This window comes from Antedon bifida, chromosome 7 (assembly GCF_963402885.1).
Source record: "Antedon bifida chromosome 7, ecAntBifi1.1, whole genome shotgun sequence".
Taxonomy (NCBI): Eukaryota; Metazoa; Echinodermata; class Crinoidea; order Comatulida; family Antedonidae; genus Antedon; species Antedon bifida.
The window spans coordinates 7,056,631-7,072,168 of NC_136232.1; the positions used below are offsets into that span (position 1 = coordinate 7,056,631).

At 34.2% G+C, this 15,538-nt stretch overlaps 2 protein-coding genes across 2 annotated transcripts in view; one reads left to right on the forward strand and one right to left on the reverse strand.

The window, feature by feature from the left end:
- LOC144847682 (BET1-like protein) overlaps nt 1-15,538 on the reverse strand; it is a 133,416-nt gene that overhangs the window by 93,291 nt on the left and 24,587 nt on the right. The window lies entirely within an intron of this gene.
- Nucleotides 71-5,946, forward strand: LOC144847648 (nuclear pore glycoprotein p62-like). The gene is made up of 11 exons (XM_078704132.1): nt 71-228; nt 864-1,078; nt 1,536-1,973; nt 2,185-2,214; nt 2,313-2,367; nt 2,706-2,853; nt 3,688-3,737; nt 4,218-4,352; nt 4,750-4,861; nt 5,058-5,124; nt 5,423-5,946. The coding sequence occupies exons 2-11, from the start codon at nt 871-873 to the stop codon at nt 5,512-5,514; spliced, it is 1,335 nt and encodes a 444-aa protein (XP_078560258.1). The 5' UTR covers nt 71-228; nt 864-870; the 3' UTR covers nt 5,515-5,946.

The window sequence follows — 15,538 nt, forward strand, 5'->3', positions numbered from 1 at the left end:
ATTTTTTTTTATCAAAAGCGTTTCATTTCATTTATACCTTGATAATAACAACCGTAACTTAAATGCGTCTTTCGCGCTTCATACCAGAGTTTGAAATAATCCTGTCGCAAGTATTTTTCCACTTTCAGAAAGCGTGGTAAAATTTGATTAAAAAGCTACGGGTTTTTAGCAAGAAACCTATAGTAACTGGTGTATTATAATTCATTAATATTTCTACTCAATTTGAAAGTAAGAACTATTTTATTTGAATAATTGAATAGCCACAAGCTTCAATTTTAGCTAGGCCTAGACTTTTTATGAACTGGATGGTCAATAAAATAAGGCGACAGGACCTGCCATCCATTGAGGGGGTGATGTTCAAAAATTCGTGTCTATAATTATATGAATTGGGCCTAGCCTAGGTTTTTTTTATTAAATTTTGTAATAACACACCTTGGCTATGAAAAATGGTGGATATTTTGGTTTTCGATGATTGATCAACATTGCCATTTTGATTTTGACTCATTTTGTTGCTTTTTTTTATTGATGTGTATGTATTTATTGATTGTATTGTTTTTGATGAATAAATTAAAGAGAGAGATTGGTTTGATTTGAACCGACAAAAGCATTTACTGTAATCTCTATAGAAACGGACGTTGATTTTATTTCAAACATGACTGTGTTCCGTCACCAACATTTGTCCTGCATGACACTTTGACAGCAAGATAGCTTTAAACCAGTCTCACTATTGTACTGTACTGCACTACTGTACATCATGTCATAAATAAATACCGATAATATAATAATACAACATAAAAAATTAGATTGTTTCTATGCAAAAATTATCTGATTAATTTGTAGAAAGCATTCTTTTTATTTTTCAGGAACAAGATGAGTTTTAATTTTGGTGGTGGGGCTGCAGCTGCCCCAGGTGGCTTCTCATTTGGAGCTCCTAAACCAGCTGCTGCAGCTGCACCAGCAACTAGTGGCTTCTCTTTTGGAACTCCTGGTGCATCATCTGCAGCCAATCCTGTAGGAGGGACAACAGCCGGTATCACTGGGGGTATAGCTGCTGGTGCACCTTCTGGATTTTCATTTGGTATTCAAACAAATATTATTAACACAGTTGACAGGGGGATAGCACTAGTGGAACATGCACCCCTCGACAGCTAAAAGGAAATTATAAATTACTTTTTGGTATCTATTTTTAAGAGAATATATGTTTGTGCTCCTCTTGAGGCTTGTTTAGTTTCCTTCTGGCAAGCAAAATGTATTATAGCACCTCCTTCTTTTGTATGTAATGCACTTGTCAATTGTATGACCCACTATACGACCCTCAAAAGAGGTGCGTAATTTGTCCGATGTTCGTCATACCTTATGAATACCATGACTCACCCCTGCGTCAACAAAGCAACTTACCTTTAGGTGACCCATTTTGATGCATTGTTGTTCATGATATGGTAGGTGGTAAAGTAAGGGATGTATTAACCTAATTTAAAATATGCAACAATGACTGAATTATTTATAATATGATAATAATTATTATTATTTATCAGGGGCAGCTGCCAGTCAACCTCAAAGTAACATTGGAACAGCTCAAAAGAGTACGGGATTCACATTAGCTGGCAGTACACCCATCAAACCAGCAGGACAGGGTCTAAATCTAGGCTTGACACAAGCCTCAACAGGGCCTACTGCAGGCTTTACTACAGGAGGACAAGGTGCAGCAAGGCCTGTCACTCAGACTACAGGTCTCGGTATTATGCCTACAGCCACTAAGCCTGCTGCTACTCCTGCTAAAACAGGAGGCTTAACTCTTGGTGGTCTGGGTACTTCAACACCAGTTACCAAAGCAAGTGGTTTAAGTTTAGGAGGGTTGGGCTCAAGTACACTTGGTTCAACTACACCTGCAGCTTCCAAAGCAGGGGGCTTGACCCTAGCAACACCAGCTACGAAGTCAGGAGGGCTAACAATTGGCGGAGCTGGAGCTACAGGTAACCATGTATATATATTTTATACTTTCTGTATATTCCATGCAAAGTATAATTTCATTTACTGAAAAAATTAAAAGGTATTAAATATTTTTAGCATACTATTGTAAAAAATAAATGTTATAGGTTTGTGTTTTTAATAAGTGATTACTCTTACTACAGTATTACTTTCTTTAAAGTATTGATTCTATACTTTCCACTGTTTTTGTTTTAGGTACATTGGGAGGAGCCAAACCAACACTTAGTAAGTACAGCATTTTGTTGAGATAGTGTGGTATATTGGCAAGGAATAAACTGAATTTAATAATATAGATATTTATAATGAATTTTTTTTCTTTGTAGGTCTTGGCAAAACAACAACGGCATCAACTACTGGAGCTGCAGGAATTACAGCTGCGTAAGTTTTCTGTAATATGCCCTCTATCGTTTCAATCAATACTGTATAATGAGTGAAAACACTTTTTCATTTTCCACACTCCCAACAACATTCGTAGATGTAATCAAATCATCTCCTAAATGGACCAAATTCAATTCATACACATTTTATTCAGTTATTTTACAATAATAACTGGGGCCCGCACTAGAAGCAATAGCTTGTCTCATGGTGGCCCCTACAGTACATATATGCAAAATGCATAAAAAGAAATACTATATAAAACAATAGACAATAATGTACACTGAGAAATATATAGGCACCAGCCCTCATATTTATGTTGAAGTTTTGACTTTTCCCAGTCCTGCAGGCCCAACAATGAATTACAGAGAGTTGGAAGAAGCCATCAATAAATGGACAGTAGAACTAGAAGAACAAGAAAAGGTGTTTCTGCAACAAGCCACACAAGTCAACGCCTGGGATAGGTTACTGGTAGAAAATGGCGAAAAGGTGTGTTTCACCTTTTGATCTTAGTAGTAATCCTTAAAATGTATTGTCCCACTGAAAAAATAATTCTTAAAGATGTATTGTCCCCCAAAATCATGAAAAATAAAGATTTTTAAAATCGGACTTTGAATAGGCCATTTTGCAGTTTTAATGAAGTTGTTCACTTCCATAAGAAAAGAAACGGGGGAAAAAAATTATTTCACCTATAAAAAGACAAAATAAACAGTTAAATTACCCAAAAACTCATTGTCTTCCAGACAATTTGACCATTTTTTGCTTTAAATTACATTTTTCTCAGGTAAATAAATTTTTTTCAGACCCAATTTTTTGTGAGAGTGAATAACTATTATGTGACATTAAAATAACATATTCAACAAAAAAATTTAAAAAAATATTTTTTTAGGGGGACAATATATCTTTAAATTTTTTCTTTTAATATGCCATTTTAATGTCACTGAATAGTTTGACCAAAAATTGGATCAGAAAAAAAATGTATTTACCTAAAAAATAGTCAAATGGGTTTTTGGTTGACTTTAAACATTTATTTTGTTTTTTTTATAAGTGAAACATTTTTTTATTCATTTTTTTTCTACGAAAGTGATTAACTTTATTAAAACTACAAAATAATTTATTCAAAGTCTGATTTTATTAATCTTTATTTTTCATGTTTTTTTGGCGACAATGCATCTTTAAAAGAAAGAATGGTTGTGGACCATCAGTAGTGTGTTTGTTTTGTTTGGACCGCATTTGTGTTAATTCAATGCACCCATATTCCCTATGTTATTACCAGCAATAAGATGGCTACCTTACATTAATATCATTTTCCAATTTCAACAGATAACAGTTTTACATAATGATGTGGAAAAAGTCAAAACAGATCAGCAAAGGTATTATATAGTATATTATATTTGTTTATTTAATATTTAGATTGCATTGTTTCTGTATCATATTTTATAAAGTTTAATATACACTAAATTTCTATATTTTTTTTAAACTTAAAAGTTTCATCTATGTTTTCTCATAATGTTATGTATGTATATTTTTTTATAACATTTAGGTAAACTTGCCTAATTGATTTACTTTTTTGCTGTTTTTATGGTTGTATGTACTTTATTTTCAAATGGCGAAAAATAAATATGATATATAAATCCAAAGGCAAATTACTAAAAAAAATGCCAAAAATGTGGGTATCAGTGGCTGGATCTCAATGGAGATACAAAATAAGCAAAAAGCTCAATCAAAATGATAAACAGCCAGAAATATTAGCAGAGAGGTTTCTGCCAACACTAGCCTTTCATGATATGATATAATTATGATTTGCCATGGTTCAGAATAAATACAAACAAATTAACATCTATATTATTCAGGTTGGAACATGAATTGGATTACATTGTTGCACAACAAAGAGAACTGGAAGACATGTTAACGCCTTTAGAGGAATCCATCAAAACGCAACAAGGCTCGTTATTCACGCAACATGCTGATGTTGAACGCGAACACACGTAAGTAACATCTTAGAAAAAGAATATCTCTTTTCTGTATTGTCCCCAAAAACATGAAAAATGAAGATTAATTAAATCAGTATTTGAATAAATTATGCCATTTTAATAAAGTAAATAACTTATGTAGAAAAAACAAAACAAATAATGTTTTCACTAATAAAATGACAAAATAAATAGTTAAATTCAACCAAAACCCCATTGGCTAGCAGGCAATTTGACTATTTTTTGCTTAAAATGACCTGATAAATTTTCAGGTAATTTTTTTTTTAAATCTAGCTTTATACTGTATGTACGGTTTTCGATGGATATGAAGTCCAAAATAAAGAGTTTTCGATGACTATGAAGTCCGAAATAAAGAGTACTTAGACAAAATAATTGAATATTGATTTTTTATCAGGTATCAATTGGCGGAAACAATAGACAGCCAATTAAAGAGAATGGTGCAAGATTTGAAGGAAGTAATAGAACATCTGAACACATCAAACACTGCAGGCGAATCTAATGATCCTGTAAGTGACTCATAGATATATTCTTCTATATACCTTTAGTTCTTATAACTTTGCAATGTGTCATGTCGGATAATATTATTGTTGTTAACGTTTTCCGTCTTCCGACATTACGCTTTCCACAATTTGTTTCCATTTTTTTCTGTTTATGGCAGGATGGTTTGGGTAATATTAATGCACTATTTATTTATTTTTTCAGATTCACCAGATTGCAAAAATTTTGAATGCACATATGGACTCGCTACAGTGGATTGACCATAACACAGGTGAGCTATGAACACCTGATCATCTTCTTTGAATTATTTTTTAGTCAAGTAAACTTCTTGGGTAAATAGGTGTTGTGGTCTTAAAAGCATCTTCGCAACTAAGCCAAATAAGCACCTTAGTCAAATAAGTTTTTGCAGTTGAATAAGTACTTCAATGAATAAGTATCGTGTTTGAATAAGTCTTGATAGCTTATAATCATAGTTAACTAATAATTTCTAGTATCGTTGTTCATCAATGAATGGATTTTTATTATTTTTTCATTTTTAAATGTTAATATAGATGTTTTTTTTTATACAGCAATGTGTCAGAGGAAGGTTGATGAGATAGCCAGACAAAGTGAGATTGTACGTAGAGATCAGGAAAGGAACGTCCAACTAGCTTTTGATTGACAGCTTCATCAATGCACTATTTGTATTACAGAGAGATCTAGGCCTATAATATCAGCAACTTAATGCTAGGCAATCTATCACCAGGGTTCTGAGCTCCGGAGATCAAAGGATATATGATGAACATAATACAGAACTGTTGCTTTTTGTCGCAGCCAGACCTAAGATCAAAGGACTGTTATGAGCTCAGTCTCCTGTTGTTAGATTGCCTTGGTTTATGTTGGTTGTACATGTATCTCTATTATTTTATATTTTTCTATGAGTTAATTCAGGCACATACACCAGGCATACAGGATCTAAATAAAATATCAACAACTCCATTTCTGAAAAAAAAAATATGAAAAGAAATGACCTTTTTTTAATTCTACATTTTTTAAAAAGGAATAAAAAAATGATCACAATGTATAGAATTATGTGTGATCTTGAGAACATGAATCATTTAGCTTCAAGTGGAAATTATATTTTTGTACTATTTTCACACTTCATTTAAATCGGAATCTTATTTTTTCACATACAACTACGTACGGACGGATTTTCTGTTTTATAAGGCTTGCGCTAAGTCTGTATTGTCTTTTTTATGTTGGTCCACCAGTCGGCGTTTCGATTTTTGTCTGAAAATATGAGCTCAAATATTACACGTATGAAACGCCATATGTGCCAAAATATTTATCTTTTTACTAATTTCGGACCAGTCGGTAGCCTAGTATTACAGCCTCCTCTCAACTTTCAAATATAGGTCAATGGTTTTGTCACCACCTGTTGATTGGCGTCGGTATGTACACTGGCGTGACTGTACAACATTCCAATCCAGACCTAGCCAACTTTAAACTGATTTGAATACAATAGGCAAGACACGAGAATTCTCCATTTCGAAGGCCACTCATTTGTTAGGCTGCCTGCTAAAAGTAAGACAAATGTCTGGGTCAGCAAAACTATGTATATGATGAATCTGTTTTGTTGGGGGTCAGGAAAACAAATTGTTCCCTTCTCTTCTGCAGCCATCGGCAATATTGTATTGTTGTTGCCATTGTTTTATTGACCCTACGTAACGTACCCTAACAGTTAAGCGTGGTTCCCACTAGCGACGCAAAGCAAGGACGTAACGCAACGCAAGTGAATTGACCAATCACAAGCGATGGCTTATTCGCTTGTGCAGTCGGAGAGCCGCGTTGGGAAATATGACCGTTATCGCTGAATTTTCGACTTCGCATGACGTCATAAATTTTAGAAGCCCTCTCTCGGCACAGAAGTATCAACGTTTCGCGCGAAAACATTAGCATAAAGTATACGTCATTTAATAGCTGTTTAATAAACATTAGTAGGCGAAAAATTAACCATATATGGTAAGATCAGTTCCTTATATGTTTAAGATGTCGCAGGTCACCTAATTTTCTGAATAATTTGTTGGATTTGTTGTCAGCGACAATTTCTTTCCAAAGTTCGTGTGCGTCCGTCAAAACTGAAGTTTTCTAACAGGTGTTTGTTTACAAATTTTCCATTAGTGGGATTTGCATCCCATACAGTGAATTACCAAAAAACCGACGTATATGGATAGAGTAAGTATCAATAGTCTGTTTTACGTTAAAATTGGCTTGAAACCCTATTTAAGCTTCCTATAGCGAACATTTTAAAAAAGGTCCTCATGTCATATATTGTTACGTCTCGCGGCACTAGTTCCGTCGTGTGTGGTGCATGGTGTGTTGATTGTGGTTGTTGTAGGTGAGTATATGCACGACCTGGTGGATCGTTGTCGTATTATATCGGCCTAGGCCTAGTAACATGTTCTGTTAATAATTTAAATACTTTAGTTACAATTTAGTATTATTAAAGTATCGTTACAATCCTACTCTATATTGAAGATGCATTTGGAAGTTTTAAAAAGATAATTAAGCTGGCAAATCGCAGCCTGATACAGGTATAGGCCTACCTATTCTATATAGTTAAATATTTATTTATAGTAAAATTATTGACAACTGAGGGGTACAATTTATTTATAATATTAATAATTATTACAATAAACAGACATAAGGAAATTTTGTATTTGCTGCTTTTTCATGGTAGGCCTATATCTGAAAATGTTTTCAGGTTGTTGAATAATTATACTGTATAACGATGCAATGTTTTGTTCATATCATAGTGACAATTATTTAAATAGTTTCATTCATTACATTTCAGCTATTCATTTTCATTTTAGGTTTTTTGTTGGTATCAAGACTCGACGATTTTCTGTCTCGTTCTTCAATATGAGGCTGGACGGTGGAAGCTGTAATGGTTTTCTCGATTTCAATATCATTGCTGCAGCTGATAGTTTTTCATTTTATTCGCTAATAATAATATAACATATACATTCATGCGCATTCAAGTTTTAGAAGCGTTTCAGATCAGTCAATGATAAGATATAAATTAAGTTGCAATTGATTGATTGATTTACTTTATTAACCAGAGTCACACAGATACATACAATATAAACATATAAAACAATCATAAAATCAGTACAACCGTAAGACTCACGTAAGTTAATATGATATAGGCTAAGGCCTAGCTAGTTTGTTATGTTTGATGAACAAGGTGCTATTTAAATAATATATACAGTAGTAGTAGTATTTACTATTTATATCAGTATTGTTTGAAAGATATTTGTATTAAAAACTGCTTTTTCACATTCTGTATACGTTAAAAAAAAATTGGTTGCTTGTGTGAAATGCAAGTTGTATCTAATAAAGTAATATTTATATACAAGTAAATGATGGACTTATATTTTTATATCTTGGTTTCAGCTGGGCCCATAATTATCTTTTTTAAAAACATGACCATATAAAAATACACGTTTGAGTCTCTGAAACAAACATGCCCGATTTTATAAAACATTCCCCATATATAAATTGAAAATGGGTTATTTATTTTTATTTTTCCATTTATTGTTTTTTTAACAGTTTTTTATTTGTTCTGGGCCTAGTTTCTCCTTCAGGCTTCTTCTTGCTTGGTATATGAGCAGAGCTGGGATAGACCTACCACCAGCCTAGACTATAGAATATCCAGCTACTATTATTAACACTCACTAGGGTAGGCCTACCTATCTATTATTAGTATTATATCAGAATTACTCAGCCTAGCTAGGCCTAGAAAATACTATTTTTAGGCCTAGCTAGGCTAGAAATCAAGTAAGTAATTATAGTAGGTAGCCTTTCCTAGCTCAGAAACCAAATAGAACAATAATCGGGGAGCAAATTGAAATCTTAGGCCTATGACGTAATACGCCTGCATGAAAACCGTATTGAACACAGACACGATTCGGTCCGGGACGATTCGTACCAGCTTCGTAAAACGTAAACAAATTTTCAAAATGGCGATTTTTCGATCGAAACAGAACAGAAATGTAGTAGGTTTGGTTTGATTAGTGGGAGTTGCATCCCAAGAAAGCTTAAAATTAGATTTTTATTTTAATAGATAGCTTAATAGTTTATCTTGAAAGGATTTTAAATTCGCTTTGAAACCTTATCTAGAAAATATGAAATTTAATGATTTTTTACCATCATTTAAAAAAAAATTAAAGTAAAAAAGTTTATACATAAAATAATGATATTTCTTGAAACAAAAAATCTGTGGAATTTAGATCACAGTTTTTATCATTATTTACGCTTGTAGTTCAACTATTGAAATACGTTTATTGATTTCATTTAATATCAAAATTATACCATTTTCTAAGTGTACTAAAATAGCAAAAATTCCAACATTTTCCACGAAGCGCGCCCTCACAATGAATGAAATCAGTGATGCGTTACCAACGCGGCTTTCCGACTGTGTGATTGCTAACTGTCTATAACTTCGCTTGTTATTGGTTAAGAGTGCTTGTCACCAAAAATCAGACATATTCGTAATTTAGTGGCAAGGGTCAAAATTTCGAATTGGCTCATATTTTGCACATTGGTAGACCTTGATGTAAGTAAACCTGATGTGTAGTTTGTTTGGTAAAATATCGCTTAGTTTTCGAGAAAATCGCAAAATAACGATTTTCGGCCAATTTTGTTAATTTTTGGTGTATAATTTACATTAAGTTTAACAGCCTCTGGAAGCTAAACGTAGCTACCTAGCGTTTAAATATTTTACACTTATGTTAACTAGCATCTTGACAATAATTAAGTAAAGTTTCAAAAAAGTTGATGAAATTCTAAGATTTTTACTAATTAATTACAAATTAGCATATATAAAACTCTTAAAAAGTAGGGTAAAAACAAACGCGTTTTTTTTCATGTGCGACGAATTTTTTTTTAATAAAAAAATCATCAATCTAAAGTTTAGATACTAATATTTATGAATCAAGTAAAAAAAATTTGGGGAAACGTATTTGCGCTCCGCGCCAGAGCCACAAATTTGTAAGAAATTCAAAGATTTTATCTGTCGGCAAGATCAATCGGATGTACCTATTGTTCTCTATTTACATATTTAAGGTAAATTTTACTATGAGAAACAAACTTTAAAGGTAAACTGAAAGGTCCTGAATAATTTGGATTTACGTTTTAATATAAACACAAACTAAAAATAAATTTCTAGTAAAATTTAAACGACTAACCCATGATGAAATTAAGCAATTACTATCTGAGCTCAACATTGTAACTCGCTTAGCTTCATCAAGCCTGTTATGTTTTCCACAAGGTGAATTTATTCTCGCGAATTGAACATTTTTTGCATGCGCAGTTTATTTTTATCAACAACGTGTTCTATTGGGCGTGCGCGTATACGCGAAAATGTTTGATTTGCGCGAATAATTTCGCCTAGTGGAAAACAGGCTTTACAACATAATTTTCTTATCTTCTCATATAGGGAGTTTTCGCACGAGCACGTTAACGCTATTTTCCAAGCTCCGCCCACTTTGTAAACAATTTGATCTGTGCGTACGCAAGCATTACGAAAAACTTTAGTTACGTGCGTCGAGAACCTTATTTCTGAAAAATAGCGTCAATGAAAAACGTTAACCAAAACATGATTAAACATGCCTGGCTAGGCTTAGTCTCTAAACCCAAGGTATTCCGTGATTTGTTTTAATACTTGTGGCGTATGTTGCGTGCGCTACACATGTGTTGCGTTCTACACTTCCCGTCGAAGCGCGAAATCAAAACGAGCAAGTACGTTAACGCAAATGTTCGCTGAACTCTGTTGTTATGCAAATGAGTAGAATGGTGACAACCGTTAACGTTCATGTGCTCGTGCGAAATTTCCTAATAATTCGTGGCCTAAACAATAAATTATTGTTTTACCATTGTTTCACCCCTTCGCTTTATTAAAAATTTACAGAACGCGACTTAAAATACTAACAATTTAGACAACAGAATCGTCCCGCATATTAAATTGTTATTTTAAAGAATTCTCACAGACACAGTTTTACCTTCGTTGCTACCTTAATCAATCGAGCAACTGCACGTGGAAACCAGCTTTCCCAGCAAATCAATGTATGGCTTCTTGCGCTTTATGGTTATATCTGTGGTATCAAGTTCAAGAGAAGTACACATTTCTTGCAACATTGGCAAAGAGAATCTGGAGAGTTTTTCTTGAGCTTTCAGTTCACAAATATTATGCCTTTCAAACATTATTGGATGCTGCAAGCCTATTGTGTCCAGTACGGTTTGCGACAAAATTTGAATTTCTCTTTCCTTCCTGCTGCCTTCATCTGCTCTGGATTTTCAATATCTTTTCCTGAATTAAGATATTTATTCATGTGATTTTTGATATGGGCTGCCTTGCGGTCACATGCGCCCTTCCCCCCTTGAGGGTCCGAAAAATCAATACGTCGGATTTTGATCTTCGTTTCTTTCGCTATCTTTGGTAACGAAAGTAATGTTAGGGCAGAGTGGTAGCATCCTGCATTATCTTGACGCAGATACACAGAGTGTATATCGGGTGCAATAGATGGCAGCTGCCTCAACACATCGTCGATGATTGCCACAACAGTAGTACTATCCTGACTGCAAGATTTAAAAATATGCACAAACGTAAGCATCTGTACCTCTCTATCTTTATTCTTTTTCGTCAAGACCGTTATGTGCCACGGAAGTCCACGCTTTCCAAACCAGTCTCTTTGGCTTTCGCGGTATTTACGTGGTACAAACTTCATCGCCCAGTCTAAAACAATTAGGGCACAACCAGGATTCAAATCTCCTAAAATATCATGTCGTGCAGCGTCTTGGTTAATGGATCTTAAGATATGCGCCTTCCACGTTTCGATGTCTTGGACTGACCGTGTAATTACGTACTCCATGTCATCTTTTTCTTCAGAAGAGCAGCGCACTTCGTTTAAAGCTTCAAGAATTTCAGACAAAGCTTCTGGAAATATACGACATCTGTCACATCTTGCATTGTGGTCATGATCACAGACAGCCTGGTAATATTTGTCTTCGCAAGAACTAAGAGCATACGCCCTACAACGATCGGCAACTTCAGAATGGTTAGAAATGTGAATCTGCAATAATATATAAAAGGAATTGTATAAAAAATGTAATTAGTCTTGAATGTTTCTTACATGCTTTACTGAGCAACATACAACGCGCTACTTTGCCTTTATTATTATATTGTTTTTCTATTTATACTGTAGCAGTTATCAAGATATTTAAACAAGATTGTTATTACCTTATAGTCACCTTTTAGGTAGCGCTTGGCATCTTTAAGTTTTTGGTTTGTTTGTTTGGCCCAAGTCAAACCCATTTCATAGCAATCTCCCAGCTTATCAACGATGTTCTCCAAGTCATCGAAGGCTTTTCCACCATTGGCAGAGATATAATCAAGGCCCTGTAAGGATTTGCGTACAGAAGCAGAACAAACACTGAGAACTCTACGCAATGTACTGCGGCTCATAGGTTGAAAATTCTTCTCTTGACAGTAACTCTCGTATTGAAGAATACATTGTTCTGGGATAAGATTACGCACAACATTTGGGATTTTTATAACTCTGTCTGTAGAAAGTTTTAGAGTTTTTTCTCCAAATGGCAAGTCTTGTATAACTTGAGAATTGGTCAATTTTCCCTGGCTGTACGCATACTCTAGTGTTCTTTAGAGGTTGAATTACAGAACCTCTACCATGTAACAATAAATGGTGTTTGGCCACGTTAAAACGGTATCTAGTCAAGTTAGGTATCCATTTCTGCAGTTCCTTGAAGGTAACCTTATCAACCATGATCGATAAAATCTGACGTCTTGTACTCCAGTGGTTAGTATGAAGATAGCATTCTGATAGAGCATATAATAGAGAAGAATCGGTTCTTTCGTCAGCTTCTGTGGTTTTATCACTTGATAAGCCTTCAAGTAGAGTAGTCGACTGACCAGGTGCGATTTCTTCCAGGCACATAGAGACAACTTGACGAGCCTTGCGCATGTGGAAACGTTTAGTACGGTCTGAAACTTGCTCCAGTGGTGCAGATAAAGGATATCTAATTGGACTGACGTCCCTTGAATTGAGAAATGCATTTAATTTTTCTCTTGGTGTAGATTGAATTGATTCATCTTCTGAGGTAGATGAAGCAAAAGTTGGATCGCAAAATTGATATAGGCTCATTTGAGTATCCATAACATCACACGCCGGTGTTTGACAAGTTGGAGTGGCTAATGGCATGTAAAACTCATCCTTATTACTTTCCTGAAAATAAGAATAATATTGGTAAAAAATTACTACTGACTTTGATTCAATTATTGACGCACTGATTCGTGATATATATAAAATGATGATGACAATGGCAGGGAATGCAGAAAATATTCCTCCTACCACCAACATACGAAAAAAAATGAACAAAGTAACATGAAACACATTATTTACTTAATCTTTTCGCCAATAAATGCGTATTCATAAATGTCATACTGTACGGTATTTTTTAACTTACAGTTGTTAGTGCGCTCATCTGATCGACGAGACTAGGGTTATTTGTTTCAGTGTTCGAGGTTACAGGTAACAATGACTTCAGCATCTTACGGCAAGTTGAACAGATACCTGATAAAAAGCGTAAAAACATTTACTTACAGGGTTTTGTTTAACAGTTTAAATTACATTAAATATATAAAAATATAAAAATTAAATTATATTTACCTGAACCAACTTGCAGGAAAGTTCCTGTTTTCTTTAATATTAGTTGCGAATCTTCTTTGCTAATACCCCTATCGCACTTGGGTCCCTTTCCTTTGCTTTGGATGTGATTAGAGAGATCAGGCGGCACTCTACATCTGTTGTTATTTCCTCGAGACCAACCTAAGCCAAGTTCCGATCGATGCAAGGGACAAACAGTCCAACTATGTATATCAGCGGGCAAGGTAAACATGGCTGCTCGACTAAGAATTAGGTCTACCTCACTATCGATGCCCGTAAACCTAAACCTAAACATGTGTCTGTGTGCAGCGATTTCCTTCTGGCATGCTTGTAAAGGTAGGACTTCAGTGCTCTGTTTGCGGTCTTTTCTATCGAATCCACAAGCTCCGCCAACAACCGATTTAAAAGAACATGAAATCTCCATCTTGTTTGAACTTAAAGCCATCAGACAATAAGTATATATAAAAATTATTTTCAACACGTCTTTACATTGTAAGACATAAACTAAAATGGATAACAAATCAGTTCCGTTGTCAACGCCAATGAAGATATCGTTGTCTATCGAATATATGCAGTAAAGTGTTTTGTCTACTGTGGTTAATGTTTTGAAACATTCTCGTTGAGTAAGTTCGACCAGGTTCGACAAACAGGAAAACGATAACAAGTTAAAACAAATGTGTTTTTCAGTTTTATCCTATAAACTATGAGAGGATGGAATAATTTATAATAATGTGGTTTGACAAAGAATAAGCGAGTGATTTTTAGTTAATTGCTTAATTTTGTATATTGATTAGTAATTGAAATTTTACCAGAAACGTATTTTTAGTTTGTGTTTAAATTGCAACTTAATTCAAAATTATTCCAGGAACTTTCAGTTTATCTTTCAATTTTGTTTCGCGTAATAAAAGTTTAGCTCAAAGCGACTTAGATTGCTAAATAGATAACAATAGGTACATCTGATTGATCTTGCCGACAGATAAAATCTTTGAATTTCTTACAACTTTGTGGCTCTGGCGCGGAGCGCAAAATAGTTTCCCCAAATTTGTTTTACTTGATTCATAAATATTAGTATCTAAACTTTAGATTGATGATTTTTTTATTTTAAAAAAATTCGTCGCACATGAAAAAAAACGCGTTTGTTTTTAACCTACTTTTTAAGAGTTTTATATATGCTAATTAGTAATTAATTAGTAAAAATCTTAAAATTTCATCAAATTTTTTGAAACTTTACTAAATTATTGTCAAGATGCTAGTTAACGTAAGTGTAAAATATTAAAACGCTAGGTTGCTACATTTGGCTTCCAGAGGCTGTTAAACCTAATGTAAATTATACACCAAAAATTAACAAAATTGGCCGAAAATCGTTATTTTTCGATTTTCTCGAAAACTAAGCGATATTTTACCAAACAAACTACACATCAGGTTTACTTACATCAAGGTCTACCAATGTGCAAAATATGAGACAATTCGAAATTTTGACCCTTGCCACCTAATGTTTGATTTTTAGTGACTGGCTCTCTTAAAACGCTTGCGTTGCGTTTACGTCCTTGCGTTACGTTCTAGTGGGAACCAAGCTTTAGTCTGAACAAAGAACAAACGTAACATGTAGCATTAAAAACATCAAAGTCGGTTAAAGGGATTTGAAACTACTGCGTATAGCGCAGGTTGTGGAGCAAATCGACTTCCCCGCCAATGCAATTTGACTCCCTACTAGTGCTGCCATACTTCGCAAAGTACAAAAGAACCATTAAAAAAGAAACATCAAAGTCGGTTCAGCATCAAAAGTATTGAAGCGCAGGAAGTGTGGGCGGAGTTAATGATACCAAATATGACTTTGCACCAATGAAATTACTCTGCTTGAACTTTTAGCAGACTATTACATCTTGTGCGTACAAAAATGGACAACATTGATTGGCTGTGAGAAGTTTTATGCGCATGTGTGGTTCTCCTAATTTTCAACCG